General features: G+C 38.2%; 1 protein-coding gene across 1 annotated transcript in view; it reads left to right on the forward strand.

The window, feature by feature from the left end:
• The window catches only part of nlgn2b (neuroligin 2b), a 194,155-nt gene that overhangs the window by 63,087 nt on the left and 108,230 nt on the right, over positions 1-22,838 (forward strand). Inside the window, exon 2 of the mRNA XM_007231175.4 lies at positions 13,143-14,308. Coding sequence (XP_007231237.3) covers positions 13,837-14,308 — 472 coding nt within the window. The 5' untranslated portion in view covers positions 13,143-13,836. The remainder of the gene's footprint in view (positions 1-13,142; positions 14,309-22,838) is intronic.

A 22,838-nucleotide genomic window follows, 5' to 3' on the forward strand; every position in this document is an offset into this window, starting at 1 on the left:
TATGTCTGTTCTTTACTACTTTACTTTCAAGCTAGTATCTCCTTTCATGTTATTTTTGTATATGTTTAGAAGTTTTGAGCTAATGGTATTACAGTAGTGTGTGTGTGCGTGTGTGTGTGTGTGTGTGTGTGTTGGGGGGTCAAAACAAAACAAAATGAAAAAATGCATATTTATGAAGTCCAATTGCAGCTGCCAGCAACGGATGAATCTCTGGCCTTAATTGTGTCTCATAAATATGCATGTATCAGGACATTTCATCAGAAACACACACACACACACACACACACACACACACACATACAGAAGTGCAAATTAAGGAATTTCTCCCTGTAATAGGATTCTGTCTATCTTTCTCGGAGATGTCGTAGATTCATTTGGATATACTGAAGTGAAAATTATTCATTTACCAACCTGTGAATTCTCTGCTTTGCAATTTGTTGTATTTCAGCTCTCTCATTAGCATGATTTGCATCATAACTAATAACCCATAAGTCATCAGACTGTGCCCTGCTGTTTGTGTTCAGAGCGCAGGTTAATAGTGTACTGATGGTGACGATACAGTACATTACAGTTATATTACACACTGAGTGCAAAACCAGTCGAATGTGATCTTGGTGTTTACGGTTTCACAGTGCACCACAGTCTTAAAATCTCCAGATTTCACCAAATAAAAATCACTCAAATATTCTACCTACTAACCTCCCACCTCGTCATTCACTACAGTGCCATGCATGAATCTCTTAGCTCACTTACACTGCCTGGCCAAAAAAAGGTTGGTACCTGGATTTAAGTAAGTAAATGACGTGAGGTTGTTGCTCCAGTTGGTCAGGTCTAGGTTCAGCAACATGGTGTTCGGGTCTGTGGGACCCGTTTTCATTTTTCATCAAATGATACTAAAAAAATATTTTTTCTAACTCAAACTCATTGGCATTGGCTCATTTTTTGTGAAAAACATATATCAAAACACATTTTCGATAAACACACACTGTACAACCCCCCCCCCCCCCCCCCCTACACATTTATATTACATACAGTATGTTTGTCCAAGGGCTAATAAACATTGCTTCATTTGTAAATTTGAAACTAAACAAATTTTCTACTCATATTTTGAGTTAAATTAATTTTCTTTTACATTTTATTTAAAAACATAAAAAAAGGGAAGCACTTTTTGAAAGAAATGTAACATAAGAAAGGTAAAGGGCAAATATTAACCATGTAAGCTGTTTATATTGCTTGTAATTTAGGTGAAGCAAGCATGTGTAAAGCATTTTAATGTAAAATTTTGCTGAATTGAATACAAGTAACAAAGTAAACGAGTAACAAAAATATGAACACCACACAAGGGTTAAATTAACTCCCACAGAGTTGATTTTAACTCTTTTTCAGGGTTTATATAGCTCCACACTCTTTGGAGTTAAATCAACACTTTCAAAATAGTTAAACATTTAACACCTTGCCAGAGTTCCTTTTTAACTCACATTTGTATTTCTTTAACTTTCTAAATTGTTACACTCACGCTGGAAAGAGTATAAAAAATTATAAATGAGAAGAAGATTAGTCAATTGATATGACTTTTTATTATTTAATTATTATTCAGGACAGGTTAGCGTGCCAGTATTGATTGGGTTTAGTGGGATTAACACTGAAATATTTAACTCCATTTAGATTTAAATGTGTTAAAATTACACTTTGAGAGTGAAAATCAACTCTTAGCTGTTTAACTTTGAAATTTCAACTCTCCTGTTTTTGCTGGGTATGTGCTGAAAGAATGAGGTCAGCTGACTACCTGAATATACTGAATATAGACCAGGTTATTCCATCAATGGATTTTTTCTTCTTTGATGGCACGGCCATATTCCAATATATCCTTTGAAACAGAGAGGATGTTAACATGTTTATTTGTCTTATTTGAGCCACAAAGTGTTAAAGGAGAACTCTGGTGTAAAATAGACTTTTGGTGTAGTAAAACATGACAACTTGAATAGCCCACCTGCGCTCTCTCGTAGCTTTCTGAGATGCAGGTGCTTTTTGCCCAGCACTCTGTACAACGGCCATATCGGGGCATATTTTACCCAGATAAATCGCTTTTTACGCCGTTATCCAGGTTCAATATATATATATGTCTATGACATTATCAGTACAATGATGGCGGCACCCGGAGCTACAAAGAAGCGCTATGGGATGTAAACAGTGTTTTTTTAATAAGCTTCTTGTGCACTTTTAAAGTCATCATTAATGCTTCAATTTAAATGTTAAAGCTCTCTGGATTCTACCAAGGAGGTGTGGACCTACTTTGACCCTAGATAATGATGTAAAAAGCCCCCTCCCCCCCCGATACCAGTGCTGGGCAAAAAGCACAAAAATACTGGATCTCAGAAAGCTGTAGGAGAGCGGAGGTGGGCTATTCAACAAAGTACTTTTTCTCATGTTTTACTACAACAAAAGACAATTTTACACCGGAGTTGTCCTTTAATGTCAGATTTGATCAGCCTGGTTAGCCTGACTCTGCACTTGTTCACTGGAAGTAGATGCGAGATTAGGCATCCCCCGACTGAACAGCGATGTCATTAAAAAAACGTACACTTTCTGTCCTGACCTGATGAAAACCTCGTCTCTTACGTGTCCTCAGCGTCGCGTCATTAAAGGGTAAGTTTGGCCGTTTAGAGCCAGATCACTTTAATAGCTCAGGCTCTCCCAGTGCAGATGATTCCATGATTGAGTCTGTATTGACCGATTGGTCACAACACACAGCTTCTTCTTGAAGCTTTAATAGACTGGAGAGCTCTCGCACACACACACGCACACACAAAGCCATAAAAGTTCGCAGATATACCATTTAAAAAAGTGCCACAGCTGCAGTTTCTCGATGCACATCCTGAAACGGCTCACATATGAAATAAGTACCGGCTGAGTCCTGAGCAACACTGCGGCGCTCCTGGTGCTTATCACTTTCTCACAATGGAGGTTTCAGCCATGCTGAGGATATTAGCCTATATTCCTTCCAAAAGAGCGCTTGTCCATCCCTCAATATCTGTAAAAATGAATACATCTCTGGGTTTTACAGATATGTAGGCCTGGAGAAATTCCTAAACTTCCTGTTTTTTGTGTTGAGTCGAGATTCAGCTGTCAAAACACAAATTCTGATCTTTTACACAGCAGGACACACATACGAAAAACAATTGATGAGAACCCTAATCTCCAGTTCTGCAGACCTACTGCTGTGATCTGAGGTCAGATGAGAGAAAAGGTCCTACCAAATACACTGCCTGGCCAAAAAATTGGTCACCATCTGGATGTAAACAAGCAAATAAGCAAGAACCTCCTACTGGATATTTACTGCATGGGTGATTATGTTTCAACTGGCAACAAGTTATTTAACCCTAACTGATGCAGTGAGTAGCTTCTCATTTGTTAAACACCCATGTGGAAAGACACTGTGATCCTTTGTTTGTAGAAAAGATGATTATTGGCGTGTATAAATCAGAGAAAACTAAATCTAAAGAGATTTCTGAAACTATTAAAATCAGGTTAAAAACTGCCCAAAGCATTAATAAGAAGTGGAAGGACAGTGGGAAAACATCATCTTAAAGGAAAGAATGTGGTTGTAAAAAAGAAATCTTGAATGATGGTGAGCAGCGATCACTTGAAGGTTTGGTGTAGCCAAATCGTAGAAAACCAACACAAGAACTGTGTTTGGGATGTGTTTAATAGTGAAAGTAAGAGCATTTCCACATGCATAATACGAAGAGAACTCAAGGCATTGGGACTAAACAGCTGTGTAGCCTTAATCCTAGTCCTAATCAGTGAGGATAAATGAAAAAACAGCTTTAATTTGCTAGAGACTCTGGAGCAATGGAAGGTCATGTGGTCTGATGAGTCCAGATTGACCCTGTTCCAGAGTGATGGAGCATCAGGGTAAGAACAGAAGAAGCTGAAGTGATGCACGCATCATGCCTGTGAGGACATGGCTATGATGTTGGTTCAGTATGTGCTGAAAGAATGAGGTCAGCTGACTACCTGAATATACTGAATATAGACCAGGTTATTCCATCAATGGATTTTGTTCTTCTCTGATGGTACGGGCAAATTCCAAGATGACAATGTCAGGATTCATGAGGCTGGAATTGTGAAGGAGTGATTCAGGGAGCATGAGATCATCATTTTCACACATGGATTGAGAGAGTTCACCACAGAGTCCAGAACTTAACCTCATTGAGAATCTTTGGGATGTGCTGGAGAAAGCTTTGCACAGTGCTTCAAATCTCCCATCACTAATACAAGATCTTGGGAAAAAATAATGTAATTCTGCACAGAAATAAATGTTGTGACATTGCAGAAGGTTGTGGAAATGATGCCACAGTGAAATATTAGAGTGTGTGATATATTTTTTTTTTGGCAGTGTATTTTTTATTAAAACCGCAAATGATTCCCAGAGCTTATCCATTTCCACTGTAAAAAACAAAAAATATTCTTTTTTAAAACAAAACAAGCTTAATTTCAAATGTAACCAATTTAAATATTTTCAAATTCCACACAGAACCATTTCTTTTTTTTTTACATTACAAACACAACAAAACTGTAAACTAAATTATTTCAAAATTTAAAAAGGAATTTCATATTTTAGAACTGTAATTTCACACAAATTAATTAAACATTCTAAACAGGAGAGTTCACATATGAAACTTTGCAAAATCAGTTTTTAGTTGTTAGGGAAAATCTTAAATGTAATATTTTACATTCCAAAACAAATCTGTTTTAACTAGCACTTTTAAATGTGGGGGCATGCAAACAGTTTAGCTTTAAATTTCAAAGAAAAATATTTGTAAACAAAATCATTTTAAAAAGACCATTTATTTGTCATTTATAATCATTTATTTAAAATCTCACAATGTCTGATTCCAAACAAACATTTACATCCTAAAATGTTTCAGTGAAAAAGTTAAAATCCAGGTAGGAAGTCTTTTTGTCAAATATATTTTCATATTTAAAATGTTGGTGCTGAATTTAGTCAATTCTAACTTATTCACTAACAATAATGACACATTGTAAAATGTCTTTTTGTAAAAATTGTAAAAATGTCATGTCATAAATATGTCACATATTCGTATATGTGAGTACTGATATACTGTGTTACAATCTATATATAATCTGCTGGACTTAATTGGAATTGGAAACTTTTTTACCCAGAAAAACTAAAGCTGTGTTAAGAACCCCCCCCCCCCCCCCATATTACAGAAATAGAGCACTATATATACTACATATGCTAGAATTTCCAGTGTATACTATAATGCAGTGTTGTGTATTGTGTCACATGTCCTCATAGCGGCAGAAGCATTGATAGTTTTGTTGTTTCAGTTCACTGTATAGCAAATGTATATAGTGAATTTTGTGCCAAAAGTTTTACACAAAAAAATAAAATCCGCAATCAAAATGTTAGGAATCAAAAGCAAAAATTATATGTTACAAATTCAAAAGAGAAAAAATATATAGCAAATATATATTTTTAAATATACTTGGTTATTTTATTATCCTTTGCAGTTATTTGAAAATTATTTCAGTTTGGTCTTTGCTTTTATTTTTGTGTTTTTGTGAATTTTCTGTGGATTTTTTTGGATTTTTCTGTTAAAGACTTTTGCTTCTGGAATCCCTCTTTTGCTTCTGCTTCAGTTTTTTGCTTCTGAGTTTTGGCACAGTTTTCACGGGTGGGCGGGGCTTAGAAGAAGGGGTTCCCCTTGAATCTCCATTGGTCAGCTGGTTCTGGACTGGCGGGTTCCCTGAACCCTCGTCTGAGACTGACCACGCCCCCAAACACCCCGCCAGCTTCAAGCGTCCTTCCAAACACGGAGTGAACAGCAGCTTCCAGCAAACAGCAACAGCAGCAGATACTTTTACAATTAAATATTATACAAACGTTATGTTCACAAGTCACATTAGCGAGAGTGCTAAATATTCATGCTGAAAGTAGGTAACTACCTAACTCACTAGCTCAATGACTAGGTAACTCACTAGTTCACTGACTAGGTAACTCACTAGTTCTCTGACTATGTAACTCACTAGTTCACTGACTAGGTAGCATTCTAATTCATTAGCTCATTGAGTAGGTAAGTAGCTAACTCAGTAGCACACTTACTATGTAACTCACTGGTTCACTGACTAGGTAACTCACTTGCTCACTGAGTAAGTAACCTGCTAACTCATTAGCTCACTGAGTAGGTAACTCACTAGTTCACTGACTAAGTAATTCACTAGCTCACTGAGTAGGTAACTAACTCACTAGTTTGCTGGCTAGGTTGCTCACTAGCTCACTGAGTAGGTAACTAGCTAACTCACTAGCTCATTGACTAAGATAACTGACTAGTTCACTGATTAGGTAACTAGCTAACTCACTAGCTCATTGACTAAGATAACTGACTAGTTCACTGATTAGGTAATTAGCTAACTCACTAGCTCATTGACTAGGTAACTATCATAATTTGCGCGTGAATATTTAGCACATCTTGCTAATGTGAGCTTTTAAATGGAGTGAAACAGAGAATAATATAACATAATATAACATTAAACATAACGTTTGTATAATATTTAATTGTAAAAGTATCTGCTGCTGTTGCTGTTTGCTGGAAGCTGCTGTTCACTCCGTGTTTGGAAGGACGCTTGAAGCTGGCGGGTGTTTGGGGGCGTGGTCAGTCTCAGACGAGGGTTCAGGGAACCCGCCAGTCCAGAACCAGCTGACCAATGGAGATTCAAGGGGAACCCCTTCTTCTAAGCCCCGCCCACCCGTGAAAACTGTGCCAAAACTCAGAAGCAAAAATCTGAAGCAGAAGCAAAAGAGGGATTCCAGAAGCAAAAGTCTTTAACAGAAAAATCCAAAAAATCCACAGAAAATTCACAAAAACACAAAAATAAAAGCAAAGACTGGCAAAATCCAAACAGAAATAATTTTCAAATAACTGCAAAGGATAATAAAATAACCAAGTATATTTAAAAATATATATTTGCTATATATTTTTTCTCTTTTGAATTTGTAACATACAATTTTTGCTTTTGATTCCTAACATTTTGATTGCGGATTTATTTTTTTTGTGTAAAACTTTTGGCACAAAATTCACTCCATACAAATGCTGTATAGTGAACAGTGAATGAGTTAATGAATGAAGCGTTCCAAACATGGCAGAATTCGCCTCGTCCTGTCTCGCCCGATTCCCTCACGCCTGCAGCTTGGAGCTCTCGGTTCAGCTGAGGGTTGTGTGTTACAGACAGTCAGTGGCGTGTTCAGTACGGCCGTTAGCATGCCTAAATGCCCCCATCTACTCTAGCGAGAGTTACATTACGCCTGGCCTGCCAACTCGAGTAGAATAGAGACGAGGCGGGAACCAAGAATCTGGAGCTGCAGGAGAGGGGGAGCGCTGAAAATCAACGCACTGGTTCATAACATTTATCAGTTACTAGCATACCGACACTTTCACACTTTACACAGCTTTCTCTCACGTGTAGTCCAGCCACAATGTGTCTGTTGTTAGAATTTTTAGTAGTTTTTAGTATTGTGGCTAATGTAGAGTGGTGGCCAAAATTACACAATTACGACCATTTCAGTCAAAACATTGGCAATCTAAAACTGTAAATAAACACAAGCGCTCTACTCACCCAGGGTTCATTTGACTTTAAAAGTAAAAATTATTTTTTAGGAATTAACTAATGCTTATTTAGGCGATAGCCCCGATAATAGGGGGTCACACATTAGCTAACAAGTAATAGAAACCTGCAGTCCAAACATTTACACTAATGTTAGCCAGATAATGTCTGGCTAACATTAGCTAATTAGCAATAAAGCAGCAGTGCTCTCCCTTTTTCCAGTGTTGGCTTCTGCCAATTTTCTTCAGGGGGAAAATATTATGATAATATTATTTTTTGGTGACCACAGTATTAACAGCTATCCAATTACACAAAAGTGAAATTGCACTTTGAAAATTAATCAGCTAGTTCTCAGCTGATCTCAGCCTGGGACCCGCATTTTCTCATAGTCATTAAGTTGCAACCCACTTTTATAGAATACAAACCAAACAAATTTATTTTTGAAAAATATCTATACCTATTTTGGAAAAAAAGACTATTTAAAAATGCATATACATGTAAAGTGAAATTAAGAGCAATTTCCTTAAGAAACTGAGGAGGAACATGACAACTATATGTATAAAATTTACTACAGTAAAATTAAATATCAAAACTGCACAAAATAAATAAGGCCACAAAATTAGATATTTCAGTTCTTTGCATTCAGAGTACATTAGAAAAAAACTGTTACACTGACACAGATGAGCATTAAAATATTTTTATTTATTTTATTTTTTTATGTATTAATTGTTTTTTACAAGCTTTTTGCGGCCCGCCTAGAATGTGTCCACAACCCATTTTTGGGTCCCAACCAACCAGTTCAGAAACGCTGTGATAGGACACATAATCCTATTTAATCAGAAAAGTAACTTTATGAAAATAAACTTGCTTGCAGTGTATGCACTAACTACTCATACATATTATCTAACTAACACCATGACTGCTCATCATAGCTTTTTTCTGCTAGTTTAGCAAAATGTGTAAAATTTTGGGAAGCAAAGTCCTGCAAAAGTTCCCCCCCAGTCTGGCAACATTGTGAGCCGGTGTACGCTGTAATTTTACATGATACACTGTTAGTTTCTACATGTAGTTCATTAATGTGAGGATTATGTTTCTAAACAGCATTCAAGTAATGATGAGCTTTATGTACTTTAATTACTCAGCTTGAGTGTTTATAGAGTTTTGAACACAGTTTAGCCGTTCACGTGTGTTTAAGTGGCTAGTATTAAAGGATGTTAATGATGAGGTAAGGATTCATTTGGGGAGTCACAGTTTCAGTCACAGTTCCTGTTTTTGCTGTGGAGTGACACACTGTCCCAACAGCTGGTATGATCTCGGGAGCCATCACATATAGTAGTGATGTGAGGAACACTAACAGCTCAGTGATCTGTGCAGAACATCCTGCAGAACATGTGGGTTCATGGCTTATATTGAAGGGCTTTCAACTGAAATTTTTCAGCAGGATAGTGCTCGTCCACACGCAGCATGGAGAGTAGGGCTGCCACGATTAGTCGACTAGTCACGATTATGTCGACTATTAAAATAGTCGACGACTAATTTAATAGTCGATTAGTCGTTTTTTTTTTTCTTTGTTTTTCTCTCCAAACTGCTGCGACTGCCTTTCTGTCCTGGACGCACATGCGCAGTAGTGGAAACCGGGGTAGGTAGTGGACGACATCTCAGGACATTATACAGACAGGCTCTGGTTTCATGGCTACCCCGCTACAGAACTCAAAAGTGTGGGATCACCAAGAAAATAAAAGTGAAACGCGTGCAATGCAATATCTGCAATGAAGAACTTGCCTTCCTCGGCAGCACAACCGCGATGCACGAGCACCTGAAAAGGAGGCATGTTGTGGCTGATTAAATGACGAAGAAGCTAAATTGCTATTTAGCTGCTAAAATTAGCGTAAACAGAGCGTTAACTTAGTACTTAACTTACTCATCTTGATAGCTTTAAAACAGAGGTCACTAATAGGCGGACCGCGATCCGGATCCGGACCCAGACGTTGTCACAAATGCCGTCCCAAACCGATAAACTACAGAGAAGGATTTCATTCTGACAGTGGCTTCTGTTTTCAGTGCTTTTCGGTGCAGTAAACTCACAGATCAGTCATGTGTGGTGTAAAATCACCAAACGCTCTCCTCTGCCAATCAGATCTGTGCAGACCGCTGCCCTGTGTACGGTAATGTACACAATATCTGGACAGAGAGGCATTTTTTATTAATATACTTTTTTTTCATAATAGTTCAAACAACCTCACGGTTGAGATGTTTCATAAATGCCAGTGCCTTATCCTTATTTTACACAGTTGTTTACACTTTATGCTAAACAGTAAAATAATTGTCTGTTACAACAAGCTGCATATTTCATTAAAGGTTTAATGAACTATGATTTTAATTGTTTTTATTTTTAGTTAGCATATAGCTGAAATCTAATGTTGGTTGTATAATAGCAGCTGCATTCTATTGTGATAAACTGTGTTTTATATTCAATTAACGTATGATCCGATTAGTCGACTAATCATAAAAAATAATCGGTGATTAGTCGACTATAAAAATAATCGTTTGTGGCAGCCCTAATGGAGAGCATTCCCAGGAACTTCACTGCTAGATTGTGACACCTTCTTGGCCTGCTCGGTTGCCAGATTTATCATTATTAATCATGTATTTTTGGGATCAGCTGGGACTCAAGGCTTAGCAATTTTGTGAGTGTGCAGGATGTAACAGTAGATTAGACCACTTCAGTTTCTGAATCAGTTTCTCTGATTTTGCTATGTTTGAGTAAAATGAACATTGTTGTTTAATTCAATAAACTACGGACAACATTTCTATCAAATTCCAAAAAAAATAAAAAATAAATAAAAATTGTCATTAAGTGATCATTTGTTTGCAGAAAATGAGAAATGGCTGAAATAACCACCTTAAATAATGCAAAGGAAAAAAAAATAATATTTATACAGTTTTAAGAGTTCAGAAATTAATATTTGGTGGAAAAAACTCTGTTTTTTAATCACAGTTTTATGCATCGTGGCATGTTCGCCTCCACCAGTCTTACACTCTGCTTTTGGATAACTTTATGCCATTCTTCGTGCAAAAATGTATGCAGTTCAGTTTGGTTTGATGGCTTGTGATCATCCATCTTCCTCTTGATTATATTCCAGAGGTTTTCAATTTTAGATTTTCAAGATCAAAGAAACTTATCATTTTTAAGGGGTCTTTTATTTTTTTCTAGAGCTGTTTTGTTGTATTCATACATATAAAGATTTATTCGATTACAAAAACTCTTTTCTTTTTGGTGCATTATGTTTTGTCAAGGAGTTTATTCAAACACTCAATTATAGTAGACATTGTTTACATATATAGCTCTACTATACTGCTAAGTACCGTGACCGTTACCGTGGGTAAAATGTACCGTAACCAGAGAAGCTCATCCTTTGTTTCTTTCCACCTCTAGTTAGCGTATCCTGTCAGTAGGAGCTTGGCGCTGTCATCTGCTCCGAAGAGGGAGTCAATTAGGCTGCATGTACAGTATTTCACACCCTACACGTCTACACCTCCGCTACTGACAGTGTGCCAATGTGCCCCGGCAGGTGACAGCCTACACTGAAAGGTGCTGCATTGCATTTACTTGAGTCAAACATGTGCATCAATTCTTCGTGAATGAAATGTGTTATAGTAGCACAGTTTTGGATTTCTTTTAGACTACGTCAGTTTAAAGTGTGGACGTTCTTGTCAGGTTGTTTTAAAGCCAAAATAGCATGAATAGATCACAAGGTCACAGATTTAACCCCTAATGATGGCCATAGCCCTCTGTTTCCCTGCTCTTTTTCCGGGTGGATCAGATAAGGCGCACTTAAAACCCTTTAATGTTCCCAAGAATGGACAGTGTGTCTTACAGTAAAATCTAGTGTGCCTTCTGTATAAATTTTACCAGTCAGGTTATAAGAAGCAGTAAAGCCACTCTGCTGAAGTAAAGTGTTATACAGGAGTTTCAGCATTAGCATTAGCCGCATTAGCACCGCAGCGCTAGCTCTCTCACTGTTCAGACTCAAGTGTTTTGGATTGTAGTCTGTGTGTTTACCGTGTTAAACAAGGATTACCAGAACACTCAGGGTTCCTTAGTGTAGCAGTAAGCGCTGCTAACCGCGGATAGCCCTGCTGCTAACCACGGATAGCGCTGCTGCTAACCATGCTAAAGAACTGGAAATCTAAGCTTACTGTAAACAAACTGCAATGCTTTACTCACCCGAATAAACAGTTTTCAGGAGGCAAATCTGTGTAGATTAACATCCAGTGCTCGATTGATTTTTAAAGAAATAGTTTTTTTTTTTTTTTGGTGTTACAATTTTGTTTACTTAGGTCCCTACCCTCTCAGCAGCGAGAGAATTGCTGAAGTAGAAGGAAAACATGGCGACATCCTTGTTCCTTACTATTGTCGCTTAAAATGCTCCAAATGTGTGAAAATAGACCAGAAAATAGACATTCATTGATCCATAGCCCATAAAGTATGGTAACTGCAAATTCTGGCATTCAGCTAACAGATGTCCACATTGGCTAGCATCACCTATGTTGAGTAATGGGGGAGAAAGAATGCGAAAAATACATTAATGTTCTCCTTTAAGGTTGTAGAGCTCCAGTGGAGTCTCCCTGCTAACTAGTTAGCCTCAGTTCCTTTACATAATTCAGGGCCAGTTTAAAAAACAAAGTGAAATAGAGTGTTTCTGTAATACATAGTTTTATATTTCACTCTTAACTAAACTATTTTATTCACTGTTTTGTTTGAAAATTAATAAAGTGGGGAGGCAACTGGAATGAACTAAACAGCACTGTATTCTTCTGTAGTTTCTGAGCAGTAGTGGAGGTTTTGTGTGTGTGTGTGTTTAACGCAGATCTGGGGATGATTTAAGGGAGATAGATTACACGTGTCACCGTGGCGATTATGATGCTTAGCGAAAGGATGGGCTTGTTTGTTGATGATGCTGCTGCAGAACTCGGGGCGATGCTTTAATTGACTCTTGACCTAAAGTGAGTTTTTTGTATGGGCTCTGTCTCACAGGTTAAAATCTAACATTTTCTCTCTTTTTTCTCTCTCTTTCTCTACCTCTCTCTCTCTCTTTTCCTCCTTTTTTATCTTTCTATATTGCTCTCACACTTTTTTTCTCATTCCTTTTCCCTCTATCTCCATATATCTCTCTTCCATCTTCCATCACACTTCTTTTTCTTATTGTATCCTTTTTTTTACCTCTCTCTAACTTTCTCTCTCTTCACTCTTTTCTTTTCTCTGGTTCTTGCTCATTCTCTTTATCCCATCTTGCTATCTCTGTTTTCTCTCGCTCTCTCTCTCTCTCTCTCTCTCTCTCTCTCTCACACCCTTTCCCTCCATTTCTCTCTCGTTCTATCGTGTCTTCTCTCTACCCCTTTCCTATCTTTCACTCCCTTCCTTGCATTCCCTATTATTCCTCCATCCTTTCTCCTCTCTTTCTCTCATTCTCTCCCTCTCTTTCCCCCTCTCTCTCTCTCTCTTTCTGCAGGAGGAAGCTGATGAAGAGATCACGAGAGGATGGATGGTGCAGTAACGTCAGCATGAAACTCTTCAGCACTCTGCGTCAGGCCTCTCTTGTGCGCCGCTAGGGACACACACACTCACACACACACACACACACACACACACACCACACACCCCCACTCCTACCCCACCCCCCTCACCCCTCACATACTCACACATACTCCCTGTCTCTCTCAGTTTCAGCAGCGCTGCCCCCTTCTTCCCCCTCCATACCACACTCAGTTTAACCCTGGAACTCCCACACTTACAAGACGGACACATGCGAAGTCATGGAAGTAATTATTATTTAATAATAATTTAACTAATTATGTTCTTTTATGGGTAGAATTTAATGGGTTTAGTCACTTTCCAAAACCTAACACTACTTTTTTAGTTTCTCATCCTTCGCTTTTTACTGCTAGGAACTTTTCCCAGGCAGTTTTTTGTTGCTAGTCCGTTACATTTTGCTGCAGCACCCTGTTCTAGCACCTCGTTGCTAGGGAACTATTCTCTGCTTATCCCCCCTAAAGCTGAGCCTGCTAGGAACTACTTTCCACCCGCCCCTCCAGTCTCCAGTTTCCAGACTATCACCCCTTAAAGGGGCATAAAGGAACATCTATCTTTTTTTACCTTTGCTTCCGTTTTTGCTGCAACACCCCACGCCCCCGCAGGACCTGGTCATGCCCCTAGGGGGCGTCAGTGGGTGCGTGCGGGCGGCTTGCCCACGCCGCAGGTTGCATGCTTGCCTGGTGTGGTTGGCATTGAGGCTGGTGCTCTCCTCGTGCCAACGTGCCGCCGACCTCAGCGGCCCGAAATATCCCATAGTCACTACGAGTTACGGAAAAGTTCGGGGGATACGGAAGGAGCTGAATAACGAAATCCTCGGGCCGGTGGATGAGTACCTGGGAGTGCCGTACGCCACCGCACCGGTGGGTGAGCGACGTTTCCAGCCCCCCGAGGCACCAGGGTCATGGCAGGATATCCGGAACGCAACACAGTTTGCGCCCGTGTGCCCGCAGAACATCCACGGCGTCCTGCCCGAGATTATGTTGCCCGTCTGGTTTACGGACAATCTGGATGCCGCCGCCGCATACGTTCAGAACCAGAGTGAGGACTGCCTGTACCTCAACGTATACGTCCCCACAGAGGACGGTGAGTACACAATCAAATACACACACACACACGTACACACTGTATTCGGCAACACACAAACAGGCTCCTCCCGCAACTTATTGCATTTTGTTTTATTTGTGTTTTAAAATCTGTGGCCTTGGTTGTGCAATAATGGAGTACATATATACGTAACTGTGATACATAATCAGCATGCGAAAAAATTATTTAATTAATTTAAATTAATATTAGGGTGATTCCTAGCAATGATTACATTGCAGCCTAAACAGATCACTGCTGTAACCGTGTCTGTTTCTTACCGAGTGAGAGCTCCTGTGTTTGTGAAACACTGATGTTGATGTTCATCGTGATTTTTTTATTCTTTTTTAATGACAAACACACACACTCTCACTCTGAGCTATCTGAATGCTTATGGTGCCCCTGTGGACTGTTTCAAGCTTGCAGGTGTCGTTTCAGCCTGGCGACGGTGTTAATTACGAAAGATGATAAACATAAAAAAAAAAATTTCGAGGTTTTTGAAAAGCAAAAAGAAAGAAAATACAACTGTCTAATGTAGCAGTAAATATTCTCTTTAATTCTTTTTAAATATTCTCTTTTAAATTTTATTTAATGAAAATTAACACATTAACTACATTTTTTTATTACTATTAAGGAAACTGCTGTCTCATCATTTTGGGATACTAACTCATTATTTTGAGATTGTTTTAATGTCTCAAAATAATGACTTACTATCTTAAAATAATTAATTACTATCTCAAAATAATGAGATAGCAGTTTAATTAATAATAAGAAAATATATATATATATTTTTTTATTTTAGGTGGTAAGTTTGTACCTGATGGATAAACTTATGAACATGGAATCAATGCAGGTCTAAAGCTGTTTGTTTCGGCAGGATGTTTATGTTTATGTTTATGATGAGACGCCAATACAGTACCAGTCAAAAGTTTGGACAAACCTTAAATTCAGTGGATTTTTTATTATTTAAAAGGTTCTGTATTGTAGAATAATACTAAAGCCATCCAAACCATGAAGAAAAACATTTGGAATTATTTGTTAAACAAAAAAGTGTTAAACGAAATATGATTTATATTTTAGATTCTTTAGATTCCAATGTAGCACCTCTTGCCTGTTTTTTCTCAGTCAGCTTTATGAGGAAGTCACTTGAAATGGCTTTCAGTTAACAGCTGTGTCTCGTCAAGAGTTAATTTCTTGAATTTCTTTAAGAAATGAAGGTCAGTCAATGTGAAAAATTTCAGAAACCTTGAAAGTATCCTCAAGTGCAGTTGCAAAGACTATCAAAACCATTATGATGAAACTGGCTCTCATCAGGACAACCCCAGGAAAGGAAGAACAAGAGTTACCTCTGTTGCACAGGATAAGATCATCAGGGACACCAGCCATAGATGAGAGAACAGCTCCACAGATGAGAGAACCTAAATGCTTCACAGAGTATTTTGGTTTGTTTAACATTTTTCTCTGTGTTCCTTCATTGTCTGGTTGACATTGATGACTGGATGACTGGAGTACTCATTTACAATATGGGGGAAAACGAATAAAAACATTAACTAAATGAGAATGTGTCCAAATTTTTGATTGGTGCTTCTGTAATTCAAAATCATTTAACATTAACTTTTTACAATTTTTTTTAATTGTTAGAATTTTGAACTTTAGAGATTTTTTCAATTTTAGAGATGATGTTTTGTTTGAGATGGTATATGTAATATAGTATGCCAAATATTGTCTTTAAGAGGACTTAAGACTGTTTGATGTGTGGGCATTGAATTTTTTGTATTTTGTGGAGACACACAGGACGGTTTCCTGTATATATATATATATATATATATATATATATATATATATATATATTTTTTTTTTTTTTTTTTTTTTTTGCTTAAAATATACAACAAATATAAATGTAAAGGAAGATAATTAGATTAGTCTTTTTATATATAGTAATACTTATAGATTATATTATAAGTACATTTTTTTCAGGTAATCAGTAATCTGTACCAGAACACACTAAAAAGTAACCCTGCCTACCATAGCAAGGTCAAAAGGTCAGTAAGTTCACAACCTCTTTTTGAAATCCCACATGTACTATCAATCTATTATAAATAGAATCCAGTCTGAAAGAGAGCACAGTGCTGCACAGCCAGTCACAGCCAATAAAGTGTAGAGCTCTGTGTGAAGCTGCACTCTGCTAAAGAACAAACTCAGCAATTAGCATAGAGGCTAATGTGTCTACCATCAACAGTAAACCGCAAAAGTTAACATAATTATCCTATTTAATTATATACTGTACTCACGACTACATTATATAGCACTGCATACAGAGTTTTAATTAAAAAATGTAAATATCTGCTATAGTTTGGCTGCACTTAGCCAAGAAAATAATATAGCAATTAGCTAAGAGTCACAAAAATAAAAATCATAGAATCTCCCAACTGGCTGCTAATGTTAGCACTTCTTATAAGGTGATCCTATTTTTTTTTTTTAAGTAACACAGTGACATACATATGTCAAAATGTCTTTCTTAATTGGGACATCTCAAGTAGAAAGTGTCTTCAAGTAGCCCTAAGTTGTAGGAACCTAGCAGTGTGCATGTAAGGGCAGGAGCGGGATCTGTGAAGTGTCATGCGATTAGTCATGTGAGGGAGTGAATGGGTGTCGTATATGTGTTGCATTCTGTGCAATTGATTCTGAAGCTGTGAAATAACTGGTAGACACAGGTGCAGGAGGAAAGAGAGTAATTAACTCTTGAGGAGTTCAGCACAGCTGTTAACTGAAAGCCATTCCAGGTTCTGATCAGAAATATTTTTTGTGTAGGAAGAAGACAGTGTAACTTCCTGTCACTAACTTCCTGTGCCCTATCCTACATCCTGCACCATTGGCTGATTTTAACCCTCACAATGTTTATTGCTTTTTCGGCAACGCAGGTGCTCTATGCAAATTCAACGTGCACACACCCCCACTCTTTACAAACACAAGTTCATGCTGCAGTGCACAAGCCCAACATTTACATCAACAATAAACAGAATATAAAATAAAATAACATTACTGTTCCCGTAAATTACCTGCTCACACATCTTCAGGTCAGTTTCCTTTGCTGAGAAGCGCAAAAGCTCTGCACCACTAAAATACCAATCCACCAAAGTCAGAGTGGTCCTGGCTCTTAAAGGGAACAGCAAATGCCACGCTGATTGGTTTATTTCACGTTAAAACCAAAACACACCCATGATTAATTAAAAGAATTAGTACATTTCGAGAATTTGCTTATTTCAAGCTGTACAAGGTGTACTGTTCCCGTCGTTACAATAGCAAAGACACACTGACATGCCCTAAATCAAGCTGCACAGTGTGCAGTTGATGGCTCGCCTATAGATCGCTAATATAGCGCCCCAAGTCTTTATTGCTGGCCTGGCCATTTAGAAATCAGCTCAGCCATTGCAGCGCCACTGATGGACGTTTTTACATGGCGAATCACATTGAATTGAGTGTAGTTTTACTGACACTAGTTAGCTTGACTGGGTATTTAATGTTTACTGATGCAATTGAGCAACTTCCCATTGACCTCTATTATTATAGCTGAGCTTGGACTCTCATTTCCAGGAATTACACTAAAGCGATTGGCTCTTGCTGATTAGCCATATGCTAAAGATGCAGCCGATAGAGGTCAGGTGGAAAAGCAGTGAAGTATCTCTTTAAGGCCGGTGATGTGAACGTAGCCTCCTCCTGTCAGCCTGAGCTGCCGTCGTCCTGCTTTTTTAATCTCCTCCCTGAGGAGGGATACTCCAGGGATGACACTCTGGCTGGAGTAAATGAGGAGTTTGCTCCGTAATGTCTCCCAGGGCTTATTCTGATGTTTTGTCATAGTGGAAGTGCGTGTGTGTGTGTGTGTGTGTGTGTGCTGGAGGAGAATCACTCGCCGGATCTCTGGAGATAAAGTCTGTCTGTCATCAGAGAGATGAGAGCTTTTTGCTCAGGAGATTTCCACACAAAGATAGCACTTAGCCACACTCGAGTGTACTAGCCTGTGTTTATGTGTGGGTCTGTGTGTGTGTCTGTGTGTGTATATGTGCTTCCATAGTCATAGATGTGTTTAATTTTTCATGTAAAATCCTCCCTCCATCATTTGTGGACCTACATTCTGAAGGTGGTTGTAGAGTTATGGAGAGACGTACCTGTTTTCTTCAGTTTTATCTGACAGATCAAAAGATAACACATCATGACTCACATTCATTAGGTTCTATTTCTTTACTTTTTTCTCTTTGACTGCACGAGGCAATCACTCTATTGTTTTTAAGTTTTATTATTATTTTTTTTTTCTGTAATACTCCATCTGTTTGCCACTTTATGCCACTGCAGCTCTTACAGTTCTGACACGTCCGTTTTGATCTAGAATATGATCATATTTTTATATTCTAGAGATGCACCAATATGATAGTAGGATTGCAGATATTGGTACCAATTAGGTTTTGAAAGTTAATTGAATTGATTAATTGAATTACTGTTTTAATGCGATTTTCAAAAGATGAACATCATATTTTATATTGTAACTATGAACTCCAGTTATAAGCTTTTTAAACATGCTCTATCTGTATCTCCAGGATCAGCTCGCCGACCAATCAGCTCACAGCAGCAGTAATGCAAGTTCTTTACAGTGTAAAACCTGTTTTCTGTAGATAAACTGAAATATACAGGCACGCTTTCTTTGCATTTTTTTAATAAAATACATTATTCTACTTCTACTTCTAAAATTAATGTAATATTCAGAACAAGTTTATTTAAGATTTTTAGCTTTTATCTCCATTCTCCCCATTTATTGAGCACTCACTCAAAGGCTCCTTCTAGAGTTTAACAGCCATTTTATGATATAACAGTGGGAACAGAAAGGGGTTAGAATCTCTGTTTTGGACCCGTGGTTTTGTCTTTCTGTGGTCCCATTGGCTGTAGCTACCTCCAACCTGAATTTTTGTCGGTGATCAATGAAAAACTGATGGCGACTGAAAAACTGGGCTAAAATCATGTAATATGAACCTGGCATTAAGTGTTACAGTTATCTGTAGTGCCCCCTATAATAGGGACAGATTGTCTGGCTTTGCCAATAGTGAAAACAATGCCAATGGTATAATCAGCCATCTTGCTTTAGAAGGACAACACTGCTCCGTAGGTATCTTGTGTTATTCATACATTGATTAAGCATTCTGAAAAAAAAAAAAATTGCTTTACGTGGCACAAACTCACATAGCTTAACTTATGCTTAGCTTAGCTTATGTGAAAGGCAACAAAAGGGAACCCCCCTGTCTATTTTTTCTTAACACTGACGTCAGCTTTTTGGCTTTTTTTTTTTGTCTTTGAAACGAACAATATGCTGCTGCTGCTGTTAGACTGTAATATAACGTAAAATAAGTAGTTATGCTGTATAATTTATTTGGCATTTTTACTTATTTGTCCTTGTTTGTTTTTTTATACTTTATTATATTTTACTCAGAAATGTCGCCATGTTTCCCTTAATTCATTCTAATTCAGCAGGTCTCACCAGGGCCTAGGTACACAAATCTATATTTCTTAAAAAAATAAAAAAATCTTTTAAAGTCAAACGAGCACTGGATGTTACTCTACACAGATTTCTCTCCTGAAAACTGTTTATTTGGGTGAGTAAAGAACTAGCCAGCCACAGTTAGCAGCGCTAACCAGACACAGTTAGCAGCGATGGCCAGCTACAGTTAGCGGCACTAGTCAGCCACAGTTAGCGGCGCTAGCCAGCCACAGTTAGCAGCGCTAACCAGCCACTGTTAGCAGCGCTAACCAGCCAATGTTAGCAGCACTAAACAGCCACAGTTAGCAGTGCTAGGCAGCCCCGGTTAGCAGCGCTAGCCAGCCACAGTTAGTGCTAGTAAATGCTGCTCGATAGTCGTAGACTGAGAAACCCTAAGTGATCTGGTAATCACCTAGCGGTTTCTTCCATGTAACTTCCATGTTTTAGGACAGTAAACGCACAGACTACAGTCTCATATACTTACCTCTTGTTTTGCTTTTTTTGTTGCAATTTTTAAACATATTCTGTGTATTCCAATTTTTCAACCCACATCCTGTCCAGAAATCCTTTATGCTTTTTACGGTTTGTACCTTTACTTCACTGCGTTCTGAATGTATGAAGTTATTTGTGAGCATAAACACCATGAATGCCCTTCTTTTGCCCCAACAAGAGATGAAAAGAAAATCTGGGGCAGCCTAACAAAGACAAAGTGTGTTTTCGCAATTATACAAACAGATGACTTGATTTGCGCACACAAAAGAGCGAGAGCCTGAGAGTGTGTGCGAGTGTGTGTGTGTGTGTGTTAATGCAAAAATAACCTTTCGTGCACATGTATGAGCACACAGATGGCTCATAGAGCCTCCATTCCTGAGCTCACATGTATTCCTGTTCTCTATTATTCCATCGGCAGTGCTGTATATCTGCAACACACACACAAACACACACACACACACACACACACGCATACTGCAAACCTGTCGTTTCTACAGTATTTCAGGGAAAATGTGTCTGCATGACAGTGTGAGTAATAGATCAGGCTTCGCTGAGGAGTATACATCTTCACACACACACACACACACTCTCTCTATAGTGCCGAGAGCCAGAGCTCTGCCTCCAGGTTGTATCTCTGGATCTCTAGCCCACTCAGTCATTCCTACAGAATAGAAAATGACCGCTGTATTTTTGCTCACCTTGTCCAGCTTTCTCTGCAGATTAGGAGAGAAGAAGCTGTGAGCTTTCACACTCTGCCCTGCGGCGAGCCCCTTTACCATCCGACGTCAACGCTAAACGCAAATCATAACGCCTTCTCCTTCCATACAGTGACGTATGGGTGAAACACAGCACCAGGCAGGAGCTCTGAGCTCAGCTCTTAAACACTGTGATTTCAGGCTCACTTTCAGCTCTACAGTTCCCTGATGCAGAATTCAGATTTCACACATACAAATTATATTTAAATTAATTTATATTATTACACAGTCAACTCAGTTCTACCCACGTATAGCAGGATTTACATGAGAACAGATGTAAGTGTAGTTTGTTAAGTGCCTTGCTTAAGGGTTCAGAAGAGGCAGTTATCAGCTGTGTATCAAACCCACAACCATGTGAATTAAAAAATTACACATGTATATATAAACGTATATATAAACGTGTATTTTCTGGTCTATTTTCATACATAAGGCACACTAGTAAGAAAGCCTGAAATTAAAAAGGGTGTCGCCATGTTTCCCTTCTAATTCTGCAGGTCTCACCGCTGGGGGAATCGCTTAAGTAAACAAAACTGTAATTCTTGAAAAAAAAAAAAAAAAAACATTTTCTTAAAAAAAAAAAGTCAAATAAGCACTGGATGTGAATCTACACAGATTTCCTGAAAACTGCTTATTAAGTTGAGTAAAGGGCTTCCGTTTATCAAAGGTTAGCAGCGGTTAGAAGCGCTAGCCAGATGTGGTTAGCGCTAGTAAATGTCGCCAGATAGCGGTAGGCTAAGGAAACCTGACTGTTCTGGTAACCAAGCAGCTAGTGATTCATCCCATGTAGCGTGTTTTAACATGGCAAACACACAGACTACAGTCTGATATACTCACCTCTGAATGGCGAAAAAGCTAGTGTTGCGATTAGCAGGTAATGCTAATGCTGCTGCACTGGATAAACTTAACTGGAATTTTTGTTTCCTTTTTATCATATTCACATTTTTTGAATTACAAGATTATTAAACAAAATTTAATATCAAAGCACAGGGAAAGTCCATTTGTGACCTTAAGCTCAAGTGTACTTGGGTTCTGCAGCAGGACAATGATCTGAAGCACATCACAAGTCCACCTTTGAATGGCTTAAAAAAAAAAAAAAATGAAGGTTTTGGAGTGGCCTAGTCCTCCTGGGCTCCTGGATGAGTTGTCCATGCCCTTTTGGAGTAATTTTAGGAGGCCGGTCAGTCCTGTTATATCCATTTGTGAATAATAGCTTTAGCTTTAGAAATAACTTTTTTTTTCAGCAACTGTTTTTGAATTTCTTCAGAACGGGACATAATGTGCTGCTACATGTTGTCAAACAAGTTTTATATAAATTATGTCTTGATTCTACAGGCCTGGTTGTGACTAGTGAAATTGTGATTCACAGTAATCACAGTCAGCCACCTTGGTTTGGATTGCTTTTTTCACTTAATAAATGAAATCATCATTTAAAAAACCTGCTTTTTATAGTTACGTAGGTTATATTTGTATGATTAAAAACTTTGCTTTTTATTAAAAATGTAAGAAAAAACAAAATAAATCTGTGATTTAAAAGTGAAATAAATATATATTAATAAATATGTTTATGCCCACACAACAACATTTTGATACCTTTTTTATTACATATGGTGTGGCCTAAAGCAGAAATGAGTGTGTGATTAGCAGCTAATTTAAATGCTCTGATGTTAATTGAATGCGTACAGAGTGTAGTTTAGACAGCCAATGAGCAGTATGGATTTGGGAAAAAGCATGCTTATTGGCTTATGGATCAGACTGACTGCCT

This window comes from Astyanax mexicanus, chromosome 20 (genome assembly GCF_023375975.1).
Source record: "Astyanax mexicanus isolate ESR-SI-001 chromosome 20, AstMex3_surface, whole genome shotgun sequence".
Taxonomy (NCBI): Eukaryota; Metazoa; Chordata; class Actinopteri; order Characiformes; family Acestrorhamphidae; genus Astyanax; species Astyanax mexicanus.